We start from the raw sequence: 20633 nt of genomic DNA on the forward strand, positions 1-20633 counted from the left end.
CATGATCTGTTATTCTTTTCTTCCTGTCTTCTTTAGTTTTCTTTAAAATCATAAGACAAAGTAGGGACTCTTTGTCTTATGGAGGATTCCTCCGCTTGACCAGCTCAGACCAGCGGAGGAGCAAAGTGTGCTTCATTTCCGCTGGTCAGAGCAATTTTCCCCATGATCCCTAGCTTTCCTCCCTGTTCCCACAATGCTTCATGTCAGTATTGCCGAACGTCCTGTCACTTAGACAGAACGCCGGCAAAACTGCCGAATTGCATCCTAACAGAATGAGCACTGTTTCTCTATTGGTGTTAGGATGCAATTCGGTACTTTGATTGTATCGGAATTTCATTCTAATGAATGAAACTCCGATCCTATTCATTGCCGCGGCTGCTTCTTGCAGCCGCTTAGTAGATAACTCCCTAATTCCCACGGTATCAGGGAGCTATCTACTAAAAGGCTGAAAGACCTAAATTGGTCTTTCAGCCAAATGTACTAATACTAAGTAAAGATTTAACCCCCCCCCCCCCCCCCCGGAAAGATTTACCCCCCCCTTTCCCACGCTGTGTAAAATAACACAGAGCACTGTGATTGGATGGCTTGAAAACCATCCAATCACAGTGATCTGTCATTTTACACAGCGTGGGAAAGTTCTTTTGAATTTTCCCACGCAGTGTAAAATGACACAGAGCACTCTGATTGGCTTAAACCAACCAATCAGTGTGTTCTAAGCCTAATTGCAGGGCGGGGCAAGGCTTTATAAGCCTTGACCCGCCCTGCGGAGCTCAGTACGCGGCGTGCCCTCCATGGGTGAACATGGATTAATTTTTGTTTGCGCTCTTTTTTTTTTTTTTTTTTTTACAAGTGCGACGGGTATGATGGATTTTTATTTGGCCTTTTGGGGGGCTGAAGAAAGAAGAATTTAGAAAAAAGAAGACGTCAAATGGTAAGTTTAATTTTTTTTTTTTTTACAGGTTAGTTATTTTATTCACCCCTCACTATTTTTAGAGTGATAGAATGTTTTGGGTTGGGGTGACTAGGGGCTTGGGACCCCTAGTCACCTTGATGGGGGGGGGTTCATTTAGGGCCCCCACCCACCACGCAGGGGTGGGGGCCGGACAATAAGTCCCCCCCATATTGTTTTATTAGGGCCCCCACCCACCGCGCAGGGGTGGGGGCCGGGGGGGAGGACAATAGGTCCCCCCCCATATTGTTTTTATTAGGGCCCCCACCCACCGCGCAGGGGTGGGGGCCGGGGGGAGGACAATAGGTCCCCCACCATATTGTTTTATTAGGGCCCCCACCCACCGCCCACCCCCCCCCCCAGCCACAGGCTGCTCACTGTTTAGTGGACATGCCCCTACTCGCGGTATAGCGAGTAGGGGCATTGGGGAGATTTGAATCTCCCTTGTGCTATTATGGGGGTCATACTGACCCCCATAGAGTGAGGGGGGGGATCTGGGGGGGCTTATGAAGTGGTGGGGAGCACAGCTCCCTGCCGCTTCTATAGTTACATATTACAAGGAGGGAGCTGCGTGCCGGTAGCTCCCTCCTTGTAATAAACTGAACGAACAAACTAACACTGATACTCAGTGTTAGTTTGTTTGTCTGATGTTTCTATTCATTCATTCGTCTGTCTGATGAATGAATGAATGGATGAAATTCCCGTTCGCATGTCCAGGTGTTTCACTGGGCATGTGCGGGAATCTCACAGTCTATCTAGTGTGGGCAGATGACGTGTCCCACAGGGACTTCACCTACCCACACAAAGATGGCGGCGCCCTGAATAAAGATCGGGCAGAAAATAAAGAATTAAAAATAGGTAATGTGGGGGGCTTAGGGGCATTTGGGGGTGACTAGGGGGTCGATTGGATGTAGTGGAGGCGGGAGGGGGGTTAAAAAAAAAAAACGGGATTCGGCATGACAGTGCCGCTTTAAGACAAGTTAAATGAACAATACATTGTATGAATACAAACATCAAGAAACAATTAGTACAGGTTTGTAACAATATTCTTTATTATTTTCTTCAGGTTTGACCATCATTAAAAATAATAAATTACACTTCCACCTGTACAGCTGAGAATCTTGTAACAGACACAAAAAATAACCATTTTGTTTTTATTTCCTAGGTATTACCTAGGCAAGCATGATAAATTGGCTTTGGGGCCCAGTCGCTCCCTTGTAATGTATTCGCGATTTTTTTTTGCCATTTAAAGCAACATTGCAAATGTCGCTTGCCAGAGTATTGACATTTTAACAAATATGCCTTGTTTGAATTTGCAAAGACATGTCATATTTAAGGGCTGTATTTTCATATCTTAAAAAAAAACAAAAAAAAAAAACTATTGCTACTTTGTGTTTTGACACTTCTACACATGTTCTTACCCATTAAGGACCAAACTTCTGGAATAAAATGGAATCATGACATGTCACACATGTCATGTGTCCTTAAGGGGTTAAGTAACCAGAGGGGATGCATCACATAATTATGATCAGGAAAAGTAATTATATGGATCCACAGAGTAATTCTTTGCACACCAGTGTCTTCTAGTGTCATATGGAGCACTGTGGATAAGATCAAGGGCCACCCAACAATATGCAAAATAAGTATTTGCCTTGATATAGGCCTTAAAGTCTTCAGCACTGAAGATAGTGTGTGGGAGATTTTGTGTTTTCAGTATTTGTGTAGCACAGATTGAATTAAAAGCCGACACATTCACTTTAAAAGGTGAAGCTGCAAGCTTAGAGCATTTCAATTATATAATTGTTTTCTTTCAAAATACATGAAAATGTAACCCAACATTCAAAAGCTGCATTTACTGTGTTCACTCATACCAAAACAGCCTCTTCCAAACTAGAACAGACAGAGTTAGATTAATTGAACGTTTCGTGATGCAGTGAACCATGAGATGTATTCACAAAGGGATAAAGCTACAGGCTAAAGCATTTTGGGTATCTTACTCAGGCTTTTCCACTTCCTACGCTCATCAGATGGACTGCAAGCAGAGGATTTAAAAAGTACCAACACAACAGAACAAAATTAAATATTAGAACCTACAGAACACTTTTAAACAAACAAATACACTAGGAGCTTAATTCACTAAAAACAATAAAAGAGAACGAAATTGAAAAATTAAGGTAAAAAAAAGCCAGTTTAGAAATATTGCCCCACTCAGCTATATTAGCCAGAATTTTTACATTTAAAACAATTCTGAACATTATTTTGTTTAGGTTGTTCCTCATTTAGCCAATTAAAGACAAATGATTCACCAAGACTCGCATGCTAGGATGGGATTTGCATAACTCCTGATAATTAAATATTACATAGTGGCCATTTTATAGTTGCCAACCCGGCATTCGTAATAAATGTACCAAGCTGCAATCAATCTAGAGTTTGGCTTACCAAATTATTCTTACATTTACTAACCTTTTCTTTATGGGGCCCAGTTTCACTACTGTCCACACACCTCTCTAGCGGAGATCCCTATGCGGTATTAGTCCAGTGGTACCACATAGGGCATTGTAAGGCTAATGCATCAGTGTCCTAAATCACTGTGCAGTGCTAATCAGTATCTCATTGGAGATGTATTGAATCAATACAGTTCTATGTAAAGCTGAACATTGGTCCAGGAAATCCCTCTACTGGCAGCCATAGGCACTAATGAAAACACCACCGTTTCTCAGAAAAAGGCAACATTTATACTGCTTAGCCTGCAGCAACAGGCTATATTTAAAAGAACCACCAAGGCAGTGGTTTTGGTGCCTATAATGTCCTTTTGCAATCTCAGTTTAAAAAGGTGTAATACATGAGCTGAAAAGCAAGATAAATTAATTTGAGTGGATCTACAAGACTTTACTTCATTTCCTATCTAGACTTTTCCTATCTGAAGCAGAAGGAATCATGAGAAAGTAAACCAATTTGCATAAATTGAAGCAATATATGAAGATTTCAACAAAATCATATATATCAATAGTGTTCAACTGCATTAATACATTGCAAAAATATCAAAATCAGAAACTCTGTACTTTCTCTTCAATCACCAATGACATTACATAGGTTGTTAGTCCATCAACACGTCATTTTCAGCATTAGCAGGAATCTGTAGAACTGTTGCCTCTTATGTAAAAATAATTAAAAAAAAAAAGTTCAAAAGAGATGATGGTTTAGAACATCTTTGGTCACCAAATATTTAAAGGAAAACTGTAATATATTTATAACAGAGGTTAAATCAAACAAACTGCAATCATCGTTTACTGGAACAATAAAAATCTGTACTATTCAGGTGTGACGTATAACACCAGCCTTCACCTTCCTTACCTACTACATACATTTTAGGATAATATTTCATGGTGCCCATGCAATGACACTGCCATGCAAATTTAGAAAGTTTACGGCAAGCTTCACACAGCAAGCTGAAACTGGGAGAAAAAGGATTCGGGTTATCTGCAATGTAGATGGAACACAGAATATCTGTTTAACTGCAAGACTAACATTTGTAACAAACGCTTCGATTACTTCGAGGAGGTTAATATAAAAAGGTAGTGTATAAATGCATTACAGTTTTACCTTAAACAACTTAAAATGCTAATAAAAGTTTAAACATTAAGCAGCACGCTCCTGTGTAGCAAGACAGGTCCTACTTACATTGTGCTTCCCAAAATATTAACAGAAGTATAGATGAGATGTATGTTTTACAAGACATTTTGTTTTGGGAAACTGGTCTAGTGTTCTAATTAATTTAGGAGAAAAGGTTTTGTACAGGCAGCAGACTTGGCATCCTTTCATTTGTAGATGACCGATCTTTATTTTGAACTATACCACCCTGTAGTCTCTTTGTCAGTGTGGGAAATGGCAACACCAAAACAGCTTTCACCCTTAGTAAAATATCAATGGGGCAAAATATCACAGGCTCGCATAGACAGCATTTTATGAATGTAAAAGCAGACTATGTCAGTATTAATACAATAATGATGCCAGATCAATAACCCCATAAAATAATCCTCTGCTGAATTAAAATGCCATTACCCAACACCACCATAGATTTTAAAAATATAAAGTGTTTCTTTAAAATGAACCCACACCATCAGATGATATGACTTTGTCCATAGTGTTTGAAGGTAGATCTAACAGTATGAAACCAAAGAGCCATAGACAACATAAAATAAAGAGGTTAGCAATTTTTTGTTCACCAAGTAGGCTATGGCAAAATAAATAGTAACAAATATTTATTGCAATAGCAGAACAGACTTGTTCCCTCCCAGCTCAGCAGTTTCTTTTGGTTTGCATCCAAAATTAGGACACTTGACATGGAATATATATTTTTGTCTCCCTACTTAAAATAAATGCAAATATAAAAAATTCACAAAACACTAGCTGTTAGTACATTCACTAAGATGATTACTCCAATCATCAGAAGCAGTAGCTCTCTGTACAACTGTCCCTTTCTTGGTGGGTACAAACTGCTCTTTATAATCTCCTGTAGGTATAAGAGAGCCCCCGGCATTCTTGCGTTGCTGAGGCATTGCTTGCGTGATGCCCACAGGTTTGTTTTTTGATTGCTTTATTGATACAGCAGGGTCGCAGAAAGATGGGTGTAGAGCCAAGTCCCTTTTCTCTTCCAAAGGCAACACAAGAGCAAGTTTCTTTGTAGTGTTCTCTCCATAATACTGGTTAGAGTTGGAAACCTCTTGGGATAGCTTAGTGTTACATTGCAAAGTAGTGTTGGTTATTCTTGTAATTGGTTTGATACGTTGTGACAACTTTTTACTTAAGCTTGGGCTTTTAAAATTTCTGCTATAACCCTGCTTTGAAATTACATCTGAAGTACACCTTTCAAAATTCCCAGCAGGCTGAATGTCCTGTCTCAGACAATTACGCTCATCCCATGCACTCTCACCTCCCTGGGAACATGCATCTCCATAACTCCAATGATTAGGACCATCTTCCCAATTGGCTGAGTGATCGTTGGACCGGAGGCCAGCTCTAGACAAATGGAGACCCCCAAGTTCAAGCTCCATATTTTCTGTGTCAAGAGACTTGCTTCTTCGGTTAAGCGAAAGCGGCACAGGCATTGAGGGAATCAACTTATAGTGGTCAAGGTGACGGGGAAGACTAGCTACTCCCCAGTTGTAGCTGTGGAAAGGAAGATGGGAATCCACTTGAAATAACTGTTCTTCACAATCTGCTAAAGATTCCTGTACATAACTGTGATCAAAAGTCTCAAATGATGTATCGTCCTCTTCATCTGGACTCAGCTCTATTTGCTGTTCACATTCGCCTTCATTTTCAACATCAACAATGTCAAAAGTAACCATGGTCGGAAGAGAATCGAGATTGTGATGGAACGAGGAGCTAGAGCCAGTTTTTCCCAAACGTTCAGATATACTAGAAAATAACATTCCATTGTTGAACTCTGCAGTATCCTCACATTCATTTGGTGTATTGTATACATTATCAAATACATTCTGGACATGGTGCATAGAGGGAATCTTAAAATTTTTAAAGTTATCAGAACTTGATATTCTGGTATCATCCTGATCTTGAGCTTCAAGGCTATCAACATTCAACTCAAAACCAGCATCATCCTCGATAAGGCAGTTACCCTCTAAATGTTGACTATAACATTCCTGGGATTTAGAGTGTGTAAAAGAATTCTCTTGGAAGTCTGTCCAGCTTTGATTTTCAGTCTGTACATTTTGAATTCCTTTGCTGATTGCATCTTTGTTTGTATTTTGCAACAATGCTAGATTGCTACCAAGGCAACTCATATTCCTGTCCACTAAATTAGCAGTTCTGTTTTCACATTCAATATTCAGCTTTTCTTTGCAAAACAGATCAGCAACTGGACCTTCCATCTCTTTTAGTGCTGCCTCTCTTTGTCGTTCCCAAAAGAGAAGCTGTTTTTGAATCACTGCAAGTCTCTCTTCTTCTGTCTCTGTTGCACCCCTTTTACGTTCTGCCTCCTGAATTGAGCCACTGTCTGCAGGAATACTAAAACCAAAAAACTGATCAAAAATTTCAGAACATGGAGTTTTACTTTCATATAAAGACTCACCACCTGGTGCAGGACTCATTAGATTGTCATCAGGCTCATAAAACTCATAAAGTGCATCTCCACTGTAGCTATCCCTGGGAAGCCGCTCCTTCTGAATGAAGCCTTCCCCAGAATCGTCTTCGGGACCAGGTGTCGTAGAATCATAGTATCCTTCATCACTATTTGGGGCAGACTCTTGCTGATCACTCTGTGGGGTCAACAACTCTGTGTTGCACATAAGGGCTCTATCAAATGGATCTTTAACATTCAAAGGAAACTCACTAGCCTCAAGGGAAATAAAGCTTTTCGAATTCCCTTCATTTTCCTTTTCTTGGTTCAATTCATAGTTCGCTTCTGCACCAGTGGAATCCTCCAAAAGTTGTTGGAGATACTCTTCTTCCATGTCATCTGGTGTTGCCATCTCTTCCCCACCACCCTGGTAGGTCACGAGGCAAGAACTTCTCTTTGTTATTTCTCGGTTTCGCTCCAACGAGATTGTGTTGTCACTCATGTGGTCAATGTCTTGATCTGCAATTATATCACCACAGCCAGTAAGAGAGTCAAAACTTTTGAGTGAAGAAACATCTTCCAGCATGAGGCTAATTTGATCACCACCTGATAGAGAATCTCTGGTTGTGTGATCGGTATTTAGTACCTCTAGGAACACCTCCTCAGTGCTTGCAGAAACTGCAGAATTGGTTTTAAACTCAAAGGAACTTTTTTGGTCTACCGTTGCATCTAGATTAGCTTCTGAAGGTAAATCTGTGGGTTGAGGCACACCTGAGAAGTTCTCAGAACATTCCACTGTTAATTCTTTTTCATGGATAGCATCAAGGTAGTTCTCTGAAGGTACAGGGTCAACAGAGCCCTCATTATGTTTATCACTGCCACTATCCTCATTTGTGTATTTGATAGTCACTTTATCCAAGATGATAGAAGGGGGGATATTGTTAGAAATCTCACTTTTCTCAGTATCTATGGCTTTGTTTTTTTTATGACGGCGAATGCTACTAAATAAACCCTTTAATCCCTTTTTTGGTCTGGGAAAGGACAGAGATTTCTCACCATTTAGCTTCTTATCAAAGCATTCTGTGCTGCCTAGAGGGGATGAATCATGAAAGTTAAAATCAAGCTTAACTGGTGAAGTAATACCAGAATCAGCACTCTGAGAGCTTGGCAAAGAATTCGCAAACTTTGTATGTTCATGCATGTGGAACCTTTGAAAAGAACTCTCTTTTTTCCCATCTTCTCTAGGTACATCACTGAAGCCATCATGGGTTTTGCTTTTGCTTAATCCTTTTTTGGAGCTTCCTTTGCTCAGGCCTTTGTGTTTTCCCCCAAAAAAGCTTGGCAAAGTACAAATGCTCTTTCTGCCTCCAAAAAATTTGAAAGGAGACTTCTTCTGCTTAGCTGAAGTTTGTTGGTCTAGAAACATTCCAGACTGCCCAAGAGATGTTTCCACTTTTTCGGAGTCTGCATCATAGCGAATACAATCTGCTTTTTCACAAATAACAGACGCTACGTTTGTGCCAGCAGTTTCTCCTTGGCACTCTTGGCCAGCTTCCATTGCAACTCTCAAGCATTAAAACAATGGGGACAGTTGATAGAGCAGCAGTGGTACTAAAGTCTGGTTAGCATAGGTAAAGAGACCTTCCACCTAAGAATAAAGAAGAAAAAAAAAGAAAAACATTTAAAAACTTTTCAAATGCATACTGATGAAACAAAAGAAACTTGTAGCTCTATGTTTTTATTTACTTATTTACCCAGTACAAAAGGCATAAATATGTATAAAAACACACAAGGAAGAAATATTGACACAAAGGGCTAATCACTTAACTGTGATTAGAACAATAATGAATTGCAAATATAGGCCAAAGCAAACAGGGAAACATTTGTCAACATTAGTAAATCCATTGCTAATTCTCCACAATTCCCATTATAGTGATTAACTAGAGTGAAGTGCTCAACAATCAACTGGATAAAAAAAAAAATATATATATATATATATATATATATATATATATATAATAATAATAATAATAATAATACAGATTCCGTAAAAAAATATACATGCTAGGTAAACATTTTTTACAGAGGGGTATGTGGAATATCAGTACTTGTAATTTTAGTATGTGGCTGCTGAAACTTCCAAAAAAACAGAGTCTCTTCTTTTCTGGTGGTATGATTGATGTAAATAGTAGGATCAGGGAACATTTTTAACATGTTATTCTTAAGTCTGCACGCTAAGTTTGTCATTTCATTGTGGGTATATTTGCTCCATTTATTCTATAAACAAAAGCACATGCATTTTATAGGCATTAGAATAAAAAATGTCTACAAATAAATATTTAAACTGAAGTTTTATGTGGACAATACTTTGATGAATACTGTGATAACACACATCACCACTAGTAGATAGGCATTAAAACATACTGTTACATATATTATTATTGCCGTTTATATAGCGCCAACAGATTCCGTAGCGCTTTACAATATTATTAGAGGGGGGGAGGGGGGGATGTAACTATAAATAGGACAATTACAAGAAAACTTACAGGAACGATGGCTTGAAGAGGGCCCTGCTCAAACGAGCTTACAGTCTATAGGAGGTGGGGTGTAAAACACATTAGGACAGGAGATTGCAGTCAGTTGAGAAATAGCATTACCATAATAATGTAATACTCTTCCTACAGAGAGCAGTTCTTACTGATAGGGCCACTTTCTGCCTCCACATTATCTGTGTCAGAAAGAAGGTTAAAGTAGATACCTCCCATTTTAAAATCCTTGGCCCTCTGGGGGGCATCCATCTAAATTGGATTAGCTTGACTACTCCTCCCCATTAATTTACATCTCCAGTGTGATAGAAGCAGATATGTCCTGGCAGAGTCAAAAAGCACAATAGTCAATGAATAATGCAGAATTTGCCACACAATTCATTTTTGCCAAATAAAACTGCACCTACGTTCCACCAAGGAGATACAACTTCAGCAGTAAACCACATGAATCTACTCATGGTAAATATTTACACATTTTGGGATTGATAAATATTAAAATGTTATGTATATCTGAAGTATTTAGTTGTGTGAATATATGCATTTTAAAAACTACCTTTAACATTGTTCATTATATTAGTTTAGTAGGTTCTATCTACATACAGAAATCTGATTTGTAATGGATTGAAAATGTCACATTTAAATTACTGCCGTAAGAGGTTTTTATAGCAAAGGGAGGAAGTGTAGAGTCCTTTTTTTGAGATCAGAAGGAAGAGTGGCAGTATGATAGCTAGAAACTTTTTAATAAATCTTTGCAGTTCTGATCAACTATAGAGAAAGGGATAAGAGACCCACGTGTAAAAACTTATGCAATGTGTCCACAAGTATGCAAATTGCTGTAGAGTAAACCAGACGGTGTGTATATTGTATGGCTGCTATTTGCATATCTCGTGGGATGAATAAAACTTCACTCTGTCCACTACTTATCACATAAATCACTGTTGGTTTATGGGATACGAATAAAAGGGAATGTGACATTCCTGCCCGAAGTGTCTGTTCCCAGTAAAGGAGTCTGCCTGTAGCTGCAGGTAGTTTTACACAATGAAGCTACAGTGCTAGATTTGCACTGTTAAAAGGGACACTATGAAATGGTCAGGGTGCTATTATTATTATTATTATTATTGCCACTTATATAGCGCCAACAGATTCTGTAGCGCTTTACAATATCATGAGAGGGGATTTAACTACTAATAGGACAATTACAAATAAACTTACAGGAACAATAGGTTGAAGAGGACCCTGCTCAATTGAGCTTACATTCTATAGGAGGTGGGGTGTAAACCACATTAGGACAGGAATTTGCAATCAAATAAGGTGGGCTGCCCTTTAGGAGAGGGCAAGAGACAGGTATGTGAGGTAGGGGTTAGTCTTGGAGGTCATAAGCTTTCCTAAAGAGATAGGTTTTAAGGCCCTTCTTAAAAGATGCAAGACTAGGGGAGAGTCTGATGGCGGTAGGCAGGCTATTCCATAGGAAGGGAGCCGCCCGCGAGAAGTCCTGCAAGCGCGAATTGGCTGTACGAGTGCGGACAACGGACAGGAGGTGGTCACGGGCAGAGCGGAGAGACCGAGAAGGGACATACCTATGGATCTGTGAGGAGATATAAGAGGGGCTAGAGTTGTTCAGTGCTTTATAGGTGTGAGTTAGTACCTTGAATTGACTCCTATAGCATACAGGAAGCCAATGTAAGGACTGGCAGAGGGGTGAGGTGTGAGAGAAACGACTAGAGAGGAAAATCAATCTAGCAGCAGTGTTCATTACGGACTGTAGGGGTGCAGTACGGCTATTGGGAAGACCAATCAGGAGAGGGTTACAATAATCCATGCAGGAAATTACTAGTGCATGGACAAGCTCCTTGGTAGTATCTGGTGCAAGAAAGGGGCGGATGCGGGCTATGGTTTTAAGATGGAATCTACAGGATTTGGCAACATGCTGGATGTGAGGCTCAAAGGTGAGACCAGAGTCAAGTATGACGCCAAGACAGCGCACTTGCAAGGATGGACTGATGTTGGTACCACAAACTTGAAGGGAGAGCGAAAGAGGAGGATCAGTATTAGGAGGAGGAAAGACAAGGAGCTCAGTTTTTGAGAGATTGAGTTTCAGAAAGCAGGAGGACATCCAGTCAGAGATGGAAGAAAGGCAAGCAGTGACACGTTGCAGGACGGCGGGGGAGAGGTCTGGGGAGGAGAGATATAGCTGAGTGTCATCAGTGTACAGGTGGTAGTGGAATCCAAAAGAGGCAGTATAAAGAGACAATAGAAGGGGACCAAGGACGGAGCCTTGGGGGACTCCAACCGAGACAGGGTGAGGGGAGGAGGTATCATTAGAAAAGGAGACACTGAATGAGCGTTGGGAGAGATAAGAGGAAAACCACGAGAGGACAGAGTCACAGAGACCAAGCGATTGAAGAGTTTGAAGAAGGAGAGCATGATCAACGGTGTCAAAGGCCGCTGAGAGGTCAAGAAGAATTAGTATGGAGTAGTGGCCTTTGAATTTAGCTGCGATTAGGTTGTTAGTAACTTTGATAAGGGCAGTCTCTGTGGAGTGGAGAGGGCGGAAGCCAGATTGAAGGGGGTCAAGGAGAGAGTTGGAATTGAGGAAATGAGACACACGGGTAAAGACAAGTCTTCCCAGAAGCTTTGAGGAAAAAGGGAGCAGGGATATGGGACGGTAGTTAGAGAGGGTGGATGGGTCGAGGGATGTTTTTTTTTAGTATAGGTACTACAGTGGCATGTTTAAGGTCAGCAGGGACGATGCCAGAAGAGAGCGAGCAGTTGAAGATGTCTGTTAGAGAAGGCACGAGACAAGTGGAGAGAGATCTGATAAGGTGAGATGGGACAGGATCGAGCGGGCAAGTGGTGGGGCGAGAGGAGCATGTCCCCCTCCCCTCTTTACCGGTTTAAAGGAACACTTTAGTGTTTGGCTGCATAACTTGCAGGTAGGATTTTAAGGACTTTGGAAAATAATTTTGAAAATCTAATGAATATATATTTTCTTTTTTTTTAATAATTTTTTTACTACCTTGTCCAAGTGCGCAAAAAAAATTATCCCAGGCCTTTTAATGTACCATTTGAATGTGTTAGGCCCTTTTCCAGAACTTTTATACATTCTACTGATAATAAAAGGTCAAAATATTGGCTAGTCACTCACTGTGTCCCTGTGTTAAGAGCACTTTACAGAAACTGAAAGCAGAGCTAAATGTCATCTCAGGATTTCACATTCAAATCTGTATTGTAAAATGGATTATACGCCATTCCTGTGATCAATAACGTAAAATAGAAAATGCAAAGCTGCATTTGGATCTTTACATTAAAACGGCCATGTCAGGAATCAGAAATCACTTAAGTTGTTTTAATTAATTTATGGTTCAATAAACACTTAGTACATGGCTCCAGTCAACCCATTACAAATACAGTGACTTACAAAAAGAGAGTCCATCCCCTCACTGAATGTAATAGGAGACATACTGTAACTGTGACCCTGAGTTGTACAAAATCTTATCCCAAGTGACTTCACAAAATCTCCAAAGGCTTTCTAGAAAAGAGTTTGTACCACAGAAGCACGAAGTGTGCATGTACGCCCCATTATTGAAGGAAAATAATTGTATAATATAAAATACATGACCGAATAATTAAAAACAACTATTTCGAGACTTAGAGTTATTTATATCATGCTTTTCATGAATGAAATACATGCCTCAATACAACTTAAAGGGACTTTATACTCCCAGTCCTCCCTTAATCACCCCATAACACATTGATGATAATGAAACCCTTGGTGTTTTTTCCCCCCAAAATGAGGGAATTAGTTTCTGAAATCTATTTAAAATTATTATGGGTATTGTACGGAATAGAAACAAAATTTTAGGTAATAAAATCATCTTCACCGAGTTTATGTGGCTAACCATCGGACACACAGATATATATACACACACACACACACACATCTTGACTCACAAATACGCACACACTCAGATACACACACTGACATATACACACACAGTGACACATACACAAACCTTGACACACAGATACACACACACACACACACACTCTTTGACAGACACACATACATTCTTACCGACAAACACACATACAATTATTATTATTTTTTTTTACATTTTTCATCCACCCAATCCCCCTACCTTTAGGAGTGCTAGCATGGAGTCCCTGGGATCCAGTGGGGCTGCTGGACGGCTGGTGAGCGGTCCCTGGGGTCCGGTGGGGGTGCTGAGCGTCGAGGGAGCAGTTATCTGCTCACTGCACCCTCGCCGTCCGCGGCCATTTTATTTTTTAAACTTCTGGCGGAAGCCCAATTAGTGTTGGGTTCCGCGGAACACCAATTGGGGAAATGCTGATCTAAAGCTTTCTTACTACGGTTTTGTTTGTGTATAGCCACTGTAGCAGCCAATTCCTGTATAAGTCTATTCTGTTTAAAATTATACTGTCTTTTTTGTTGTTACGCCCCTTGTATCAATAGTCCGCAGATCACTGCTTTATGAGCCATCCACGTACTAGCAATAGAGGTATGTGCATATTGATTTTCATGAAAAAAAAAAAATGAACAATGGAAGTGTGTATAAGTGTTACAACCTTTATATCTCCCAAAATTTCCTCATTCAATCTCCATGTACCGCTGCCTCTTAATGGATATAAAGTAGAGAATATGGAGCAAACTGGAGCATGGTCTGACCAGATAATAGGAGCAATTTTAACCTTTTTTTAAACTGTTCAAAGATAAAGCATCAATGAGGCACATATCAATACGCGGGTATCTGCTATGGACTTTTGAATAAAATGTATAATCCATATCTCCTGGATATAAAGAGCGCCATGTGTCACAAAACCCAAAATTCCTCAAGAAGGCTTCTTGATTTTGAACTCATTGACATTTGGTTAAAGCTGGGACTTTTCAACCCTTTAGCATCCAACTGTACACGGAGAACACAATAAAAATTCCCACAAATATATACCTGTCCAACCCTAAGTTTTACTATTTTGCCAAATGCTTTCCTTAAAAATTGAATCTGGTTAACATTAGTATACAAATTTGCCATCGTCACCTCTATTCCATTAAGTACACCCACTAAAATTAGTATTCTCCCCTCTTTATCTTTGTTTTCCTTTGTACATGCAAACAACCAGTCTGCGTGAAATAATGTGCGAACGCCTTTAGTTTTATTTGAAGCAAAGGTGTGATATACAATAGGACATTTAATTAAGCCAAAAACTGGTGGTTTATGTGCAGAAAAATGTGTCTCCTGTAAGCAGGCTATCACCACCCACTCTTTCTGAAGTAATAAAAAAATATTAACCTTCTTTTATGGGGTGCATGAAGTCCATTTACATTATACGAAAGTAACAAACTCCTGAACCAGATTATCGAAAAATTATGCTTTTTTTTTTTTTTTTTTTTTTTCTTTCTTCTACATACTGATTGAATGCTTCAAAAATCTCTCACCTCCTTCCCCCATATCACCCCCAACCCTACAGCGGTTATATAATCCATTCTTTCTAGCACACAAATATATCCTGACTTTAAAAAAAAAAAAAAAAAATGTTTTCCTTCAGGTAATTATTTGTTAATATTGTAACAATAACATGAGATTAAATTAGCACTAGTCTTTCTCGTAGGTCCTTGCTTCGGGAATTAAATAATCTGTAAACAGCCAACAGTAAGACCATGACTCAGACAACCATCAGGTAGGCAATAACTAAAAATCTACAATCATAGAAACACAATAAAATAGCTGACAACAAGGGCTGTAATCTCCATTATTATATTAGTATTCTGCAGAGCTTTACAGTTTAATATGTGCAATCCTAAAATTACATTACTTACCATTTGAACGCACACTGTGCCCAGGCTGTCTCTTTATATTGAACTACCCACCATTTAAACGCACACTGTGCCCAGGCTGTCTCTTTATATTGAACTACCCACCATTTAAACGCACACTGTGCCCAGGCTGTCTCTTTATATTGAACTACCCACCATTTAAACGCACAATGTGCCCAGGCTGTCTCTTTATATTGAACTACCCACCATTTAAACGCATAATGTGCCCAGGCTGTCTCTTTATATTGAACTACCCACCATTTAGATGCACACTATGCCCCGGTTGTCTCTTTATATTGAACTACTCACCATTTAAACGCACACTGTGCCCATCTACATTAGATGAAGTCATGTAAATCCCAGGCTGTGAGCACCATCCATTACCCGTATTATTAATGTGCCCATACCAGCAAGTTACTTAGTGGGTCCATTATATTTATTACAGTGCATATGATAAATGTATTGTATAGTTATTACAGTGTATGATAAATTATATAGTTATTAGAGTATATGATAAATGTATTATACTGATATAGTTATTACAGTGTATATGATACATGTATTATATTCATAGTTATTACAGTGTATATGATAAATGTATTATATTTAGTTATTACAGTGTATATGATAAATGTATTATATCGATAGTTATTACAGTGTATATGATAAATGTATTATATTGAGTTATTACAGTGTATATGATAAATGTATTATATTGAGTTATTACAGTGTATATGATAAATGTATTATATTTAGTTATTACAGTGTATATGATAAATGTATTCTGGTTTTAGTGCAGAGTAGCAGTAAATCAGGTCCATCCCCCATTATTACACATTATCCCAGATAGGTGAAGCTGTGCCTGCTGCAGCCTGACACTGGACACTTCTTACCTCCATTCCTCCGGACTAGGCCCCGTGCCTGCGAGTTATCGTGCTCTGGCTGCCCAGGCCGCCCCAGCCCTGCTCCGCACACTGATACTCCTGTACCACCGCGGCCTCTACCTGACCACCTCCCCCCAGCCACCGTGTGACTGACAGCGCAACCAACCAATCAGCAAGCAGCCACAGGCAGTAGTACGGGGAACGCGATCAACCAATGATGAAATAGTAGTAGCAGGAAGAGAGCCAAAATATTCTACCATTGGCTCAGCATCTGATTGATTGCGGTATCAGCCAATCAGAGCGCAGGGCACTCACCCACAGGCTTTATTTACATCCTTTTATTGTGTATCAGTAGTGCATGCACAGTGCAGTGTCTCACTGAGCTCTTTGCTGGCATGTCTAGCCTGGTGTCAGTCACTGGCAGGGTGAAAGGATTAATAAATAAAGGCCAATGTTTACCAATGGAAAATGGTACATTAGTTCAGCAAAGTTCTACACTCAGAGAAATCAGCAGAAAATGTCCTCTGATTATCATGTTATTGTGTCAAATGTAGTTTTCTGCTCTAAAACCACTCCAGCTGTGCCTTAGTAAACCCGTCAGTGCAGGATCTGCAAATTCAGTGGTTCAAATTGTATCTAATGCTTAAACTAAATATACTGTCAATACTGACTACACACCTACAGATTGGAGGACACCTACAGATTCTTGCAGGCTGGAATTTAGTCACAGGAGTGCAAAGACCACCAAATTGCCACCTCCATGTGTCTCAATCCCCTAGCCCCCCATTTGTCTCAATCTCCTAGCCCCCCATGTGTCTCAATCCCCTAGCCCCCCATATGTCTCAATCCCCTAGCCCTCCATGTGTCTCAATCCCCTAGCCCCCCATGTGTCTCAATCTCCTAGCCCCCCCCATGAGTCACAATCCCCTAGCCCCTCATGTGTCTCAATGTCTGCATCTCGTTGTCTCAGCTCCCCGTGTGTCTCATTATCCCAGCCCCCCCACATGTCTCATTGACCAGTCCCCAATGTGTCTCAATCACCCAGCCAAGGCCGGTGCAAGGATTTTTGCAGCCCTAGGCAAAAGAAAAGTTTGCCCCCCCCCCCCCCCCCATGTGACATCACAATGCCCCACCCATATGATCTGCCATCTGAACTAACAGTGGAGCACACAGTGTGTGTTTACATTAAAAAGCCTGCAGAGATAGGCTATAGACACCAGAACCACTTCATTAAGCTGCAGTGGTTCTAGGGACTATAGTGTCCCTTTAATGTGAGGTAAATTAGAGATTAGTGTCACTAATAATATACTAGATTGCCTACTTACAACCAGATGAGGATGGTGATGGGCTCTAGCTGCAGTTTGGCTCCACTGGTCTGGTGTAGAACAGGATCTCTGGAGGCTGTTTGTAACTGTGGTCACAAAATTCAATGTTCTGGGAGAACGGGAAGCAGCTCCATTTTTTGGGGGCCCCTTACACAGCTAAAGGTCTGGACCCCAGGGCCTGACGGTGAGTATGCCCATAAGGCCCACCCATAAGTCCACCTACATGTTCCACCCATGAGTTCGCTCACAGGGAGTGGAGTGTGTAGAGGATGTGTTATGTGTTATTGTAGAGGATCTAATGTGTGTGCTTATGGAATGTAGTGTATAGGGATACCAGTTTGTGTTGGTGATGCAGTGTGTTTGTGTGTAGTGGAAGCAGTGTGGTGTTTTTTTTTTTGTAAATCTTTCTTTTATTATGGCACATGCGTTATGGGGTACAGAATAAGGAGAGGAGGCATTGTGGGGTAACACAGGTCAACAATAACAATGGTATGCAATACACTCCTAGAATAGGTCGCCATAAATTTTTTTTTTTTAAGACGTCATGTGTATAACAGAAGAGAATCAAAATAAAGTATAATAAGGAGAACTAGCAATGCGTAACAATTTTAGAGCAGCTATCCTAGTGCAGGCCCAAGGTTACCAATAAGTCTATCAGTGTACCTCATCCTAGGTTATGTCAATCAGCTTAAACCTTTGATATATATCAGGTAAGGTAGTTGCCGGACACCTCGTATTGTTAAGAGATAGGAACATAGCTATGGTTTCCTGCGGGTATTAGATCTGGTCACTAAACGCCAAAAGCAGGCTTGAAGTACTAGCATAAATGGTATGTTTAGGTGAAAAGAATAGCATGTGTACGCTTAGCAGGCAGGTAGGCTACATATATTAACCCTTTCCTATTGTGATTGGAAAAATAGTGAAGCATCTGGCTGTGAATTACTGGTAGTGAGTATCAGAAAAAGCTAGGTTAGACATGCATTGGGCAGTAGGAGTTGTGCCTATAGTTGAAGCTTTCCATAGGGGGGGGAACGGAGGTACAAGCTTGGTCTTTCCGCGGCTGATAGGCACAGGGGAGCGGCCGTCTCCCCCGCGCCTGCCGCGTGTGTAGGCCGCAGATGCCAATGCGGAGAATTCATGCATTTGGGCGACATGTTTGGTGTCCCCCGGTAGGTCCCAGCTTTGTCTGTCTCGATAGGGACTGAGATTTTCTCGGAACCGCCGTATCGAGCAGATTACCGTCTCAGTTAGCTCGCTTGGTGCGGGAGCCCCAGGGAGACACGTCTGCACGGCTCAGCGGTCAGGCCCCGCCCCCAGCAGTGTGTTTTTGTGTAAGGGATAAAAAGCAGTGTGTGTTTGTGTATAAGGGATGTATTGTGTGTTTCTGGTTGTGTGTAAGGGATGCATTGTGTGTTTCTGTGTATGTGTGCAAAGGATGCATTGTCTTTATGTGTAAGGGTTGCATTGTGTGTGTGTGTAATGGATGCATTGTGTGTTTCTCTGTGTGTAAGGGAAGCATGTTGTGTTTCTGTGTGTGTAGGGATGCATTGTGTGTGTGTGTGTGTGTGTGTGTGCGTAGTGTGAAAGAGCTCCCTGCCCTGCCCCCTGTCATCTAGAGCTCTCCCTTCTGTCCCTTAGAGCTCTCCTCTGCCCCTTAGTGGTCTCTCCTTTTCTCCCCGACTTTCCATTAGTGGTCTCTCGTCTCCCCCTTAGTGATCTCTGCTCTCCTCTGCCCTCCTTTCCATTAGAGGTCTCTCCTCTCCTCCCCCTTCCATTAGTGGTTTCACCCCCCTCCATCCCTTTGTGGTCTCTGCTCTCCCCCCACCCTCCCTTAGTGGTCCCTCCACATGCTCCATCCCCCCTCCCTCTCTTAGTGGTCTCTGCTCTCCCTCCACCCTCCCTTAGTGGTCTCTCCTCCATGTTCTCCTCACCTCCCCCTCCCTCATTGGACTCTCCCCCCACGTTCTCCTCACCTCCCCCCTCCCTGTGTTCTCCTCACCTCCCCTCCCTGTGTTCTCCTCACCCCTCCCTCCCTGTGTTCTTTCTGTTTCCTGTACCCGGCCGGATATGTCTCATCCCCAGCCCCCCCATGTGTCTCAGTGCCCCAACCCACCAATGTGCCTCACTTCCAGCCCCCCATGTGTCTCAATTCACCAGCACCCCTTAGTGTCTCTGTCCCCCAACTCCCCCATTTGTCTCAAATAACCAACCCCCCTATGTGTTTCTAACATCCAGCTCCCCCATGTGTCTAAATCCCCCAGATTCCCCATTTGACTCATTCCCCTTCCATGTGTATTTGTGTATTGTATTGGTGTTGGAATGCTGGGATGTATGGACATATACACATACACTGCCACACACAAATACACAAATATCCTGACATAAATACACATACACACACACACACACATTGACCCATTCAAAAACTCAGTGACCCTTACACACACACAAATACACACACCCATCCAAGCTCAGTGACCCATATATACACAGTAACTCACACACACACACACACACACACACACTGACTCCCCCCACACACACAGTGATCCATACATACACACCTACCCCCCACACATAGTGACCCATAAACACACACTGACCCCCCCACAACCCCACAAACAGTGACCCATGCACACACAGTGACCCCCCACACAGTGACCCGTCACCCATACATACACACAGCGACTCATACATACACAGTGACGCACACACAGTGACCCATACACACACAGTGATTCTCACACACACACATACACATACACAATGACCCATACACATACACACAGTGATCAACCCCCTCCCCCCCCCCACACACACACACTGACAAATACATATACACACATGCAGTGATTCATACAGTCCCACCTTCAGTGCAGGATTATACACATGCCACTCTGGCAAGCACTTTGTCAGAAAGTCCCCTTCTCTTTCTACAGCCGCAGGGATATAACATCATAGAATGTGACAGCAGATAAGAACCGTTCGGCCCATATAGTCTGCCCAATTTTCTAAAT

General features: G+C 41.3%; 1 protein-coding gene across 1 annotated transcript; it reads right to left on the minus strand.

The window, feature by feature from the left end:
* Nucleotides 1-1979: 1979 nt before the first annotated feature.
* AMER1 (APC membrane recruitment protein 1) lies at nucleotides 1980-16420 on the minus strand. Its single transcript, XM_063432087.1, has 2 exons — nucleotides 16301-16420; nucleotides 1980-8676 (listed from the first exon to the last, which is right to left on the minus strand). The coding sequence occupies exon 2, from the start codon at nucleotides 8584-8586 to the stop codon at nucleotides 5356-5358; it is 3231 nt and encodes a 1076-aa protein (XP_063288157.1). The 5' UTR covers nucleotides 8587-8676; nucleotides 16301-16420; the 3' UTR covers nucleotides 1980-5355.
* Nucleotides 16421-20633: the final 4213 nt, after the last annotated feature.

The sequence above is a fragment of the Pelobates fuscus genome, chromosome 9 (assembly GCF_036172605.1).
Source record: "Pelobates fuscus isolate aPelFus1 chromosome 9, aPelFus1.pri, whole genome shotgun sequence".
Classification (NCBI taxonomy): domain Eukaryota; kingdom Metazoa; phylum Chordata; class Amphibia; order Anura; family Pelobatidae; genus Pelobates; species Pelobates fuscus.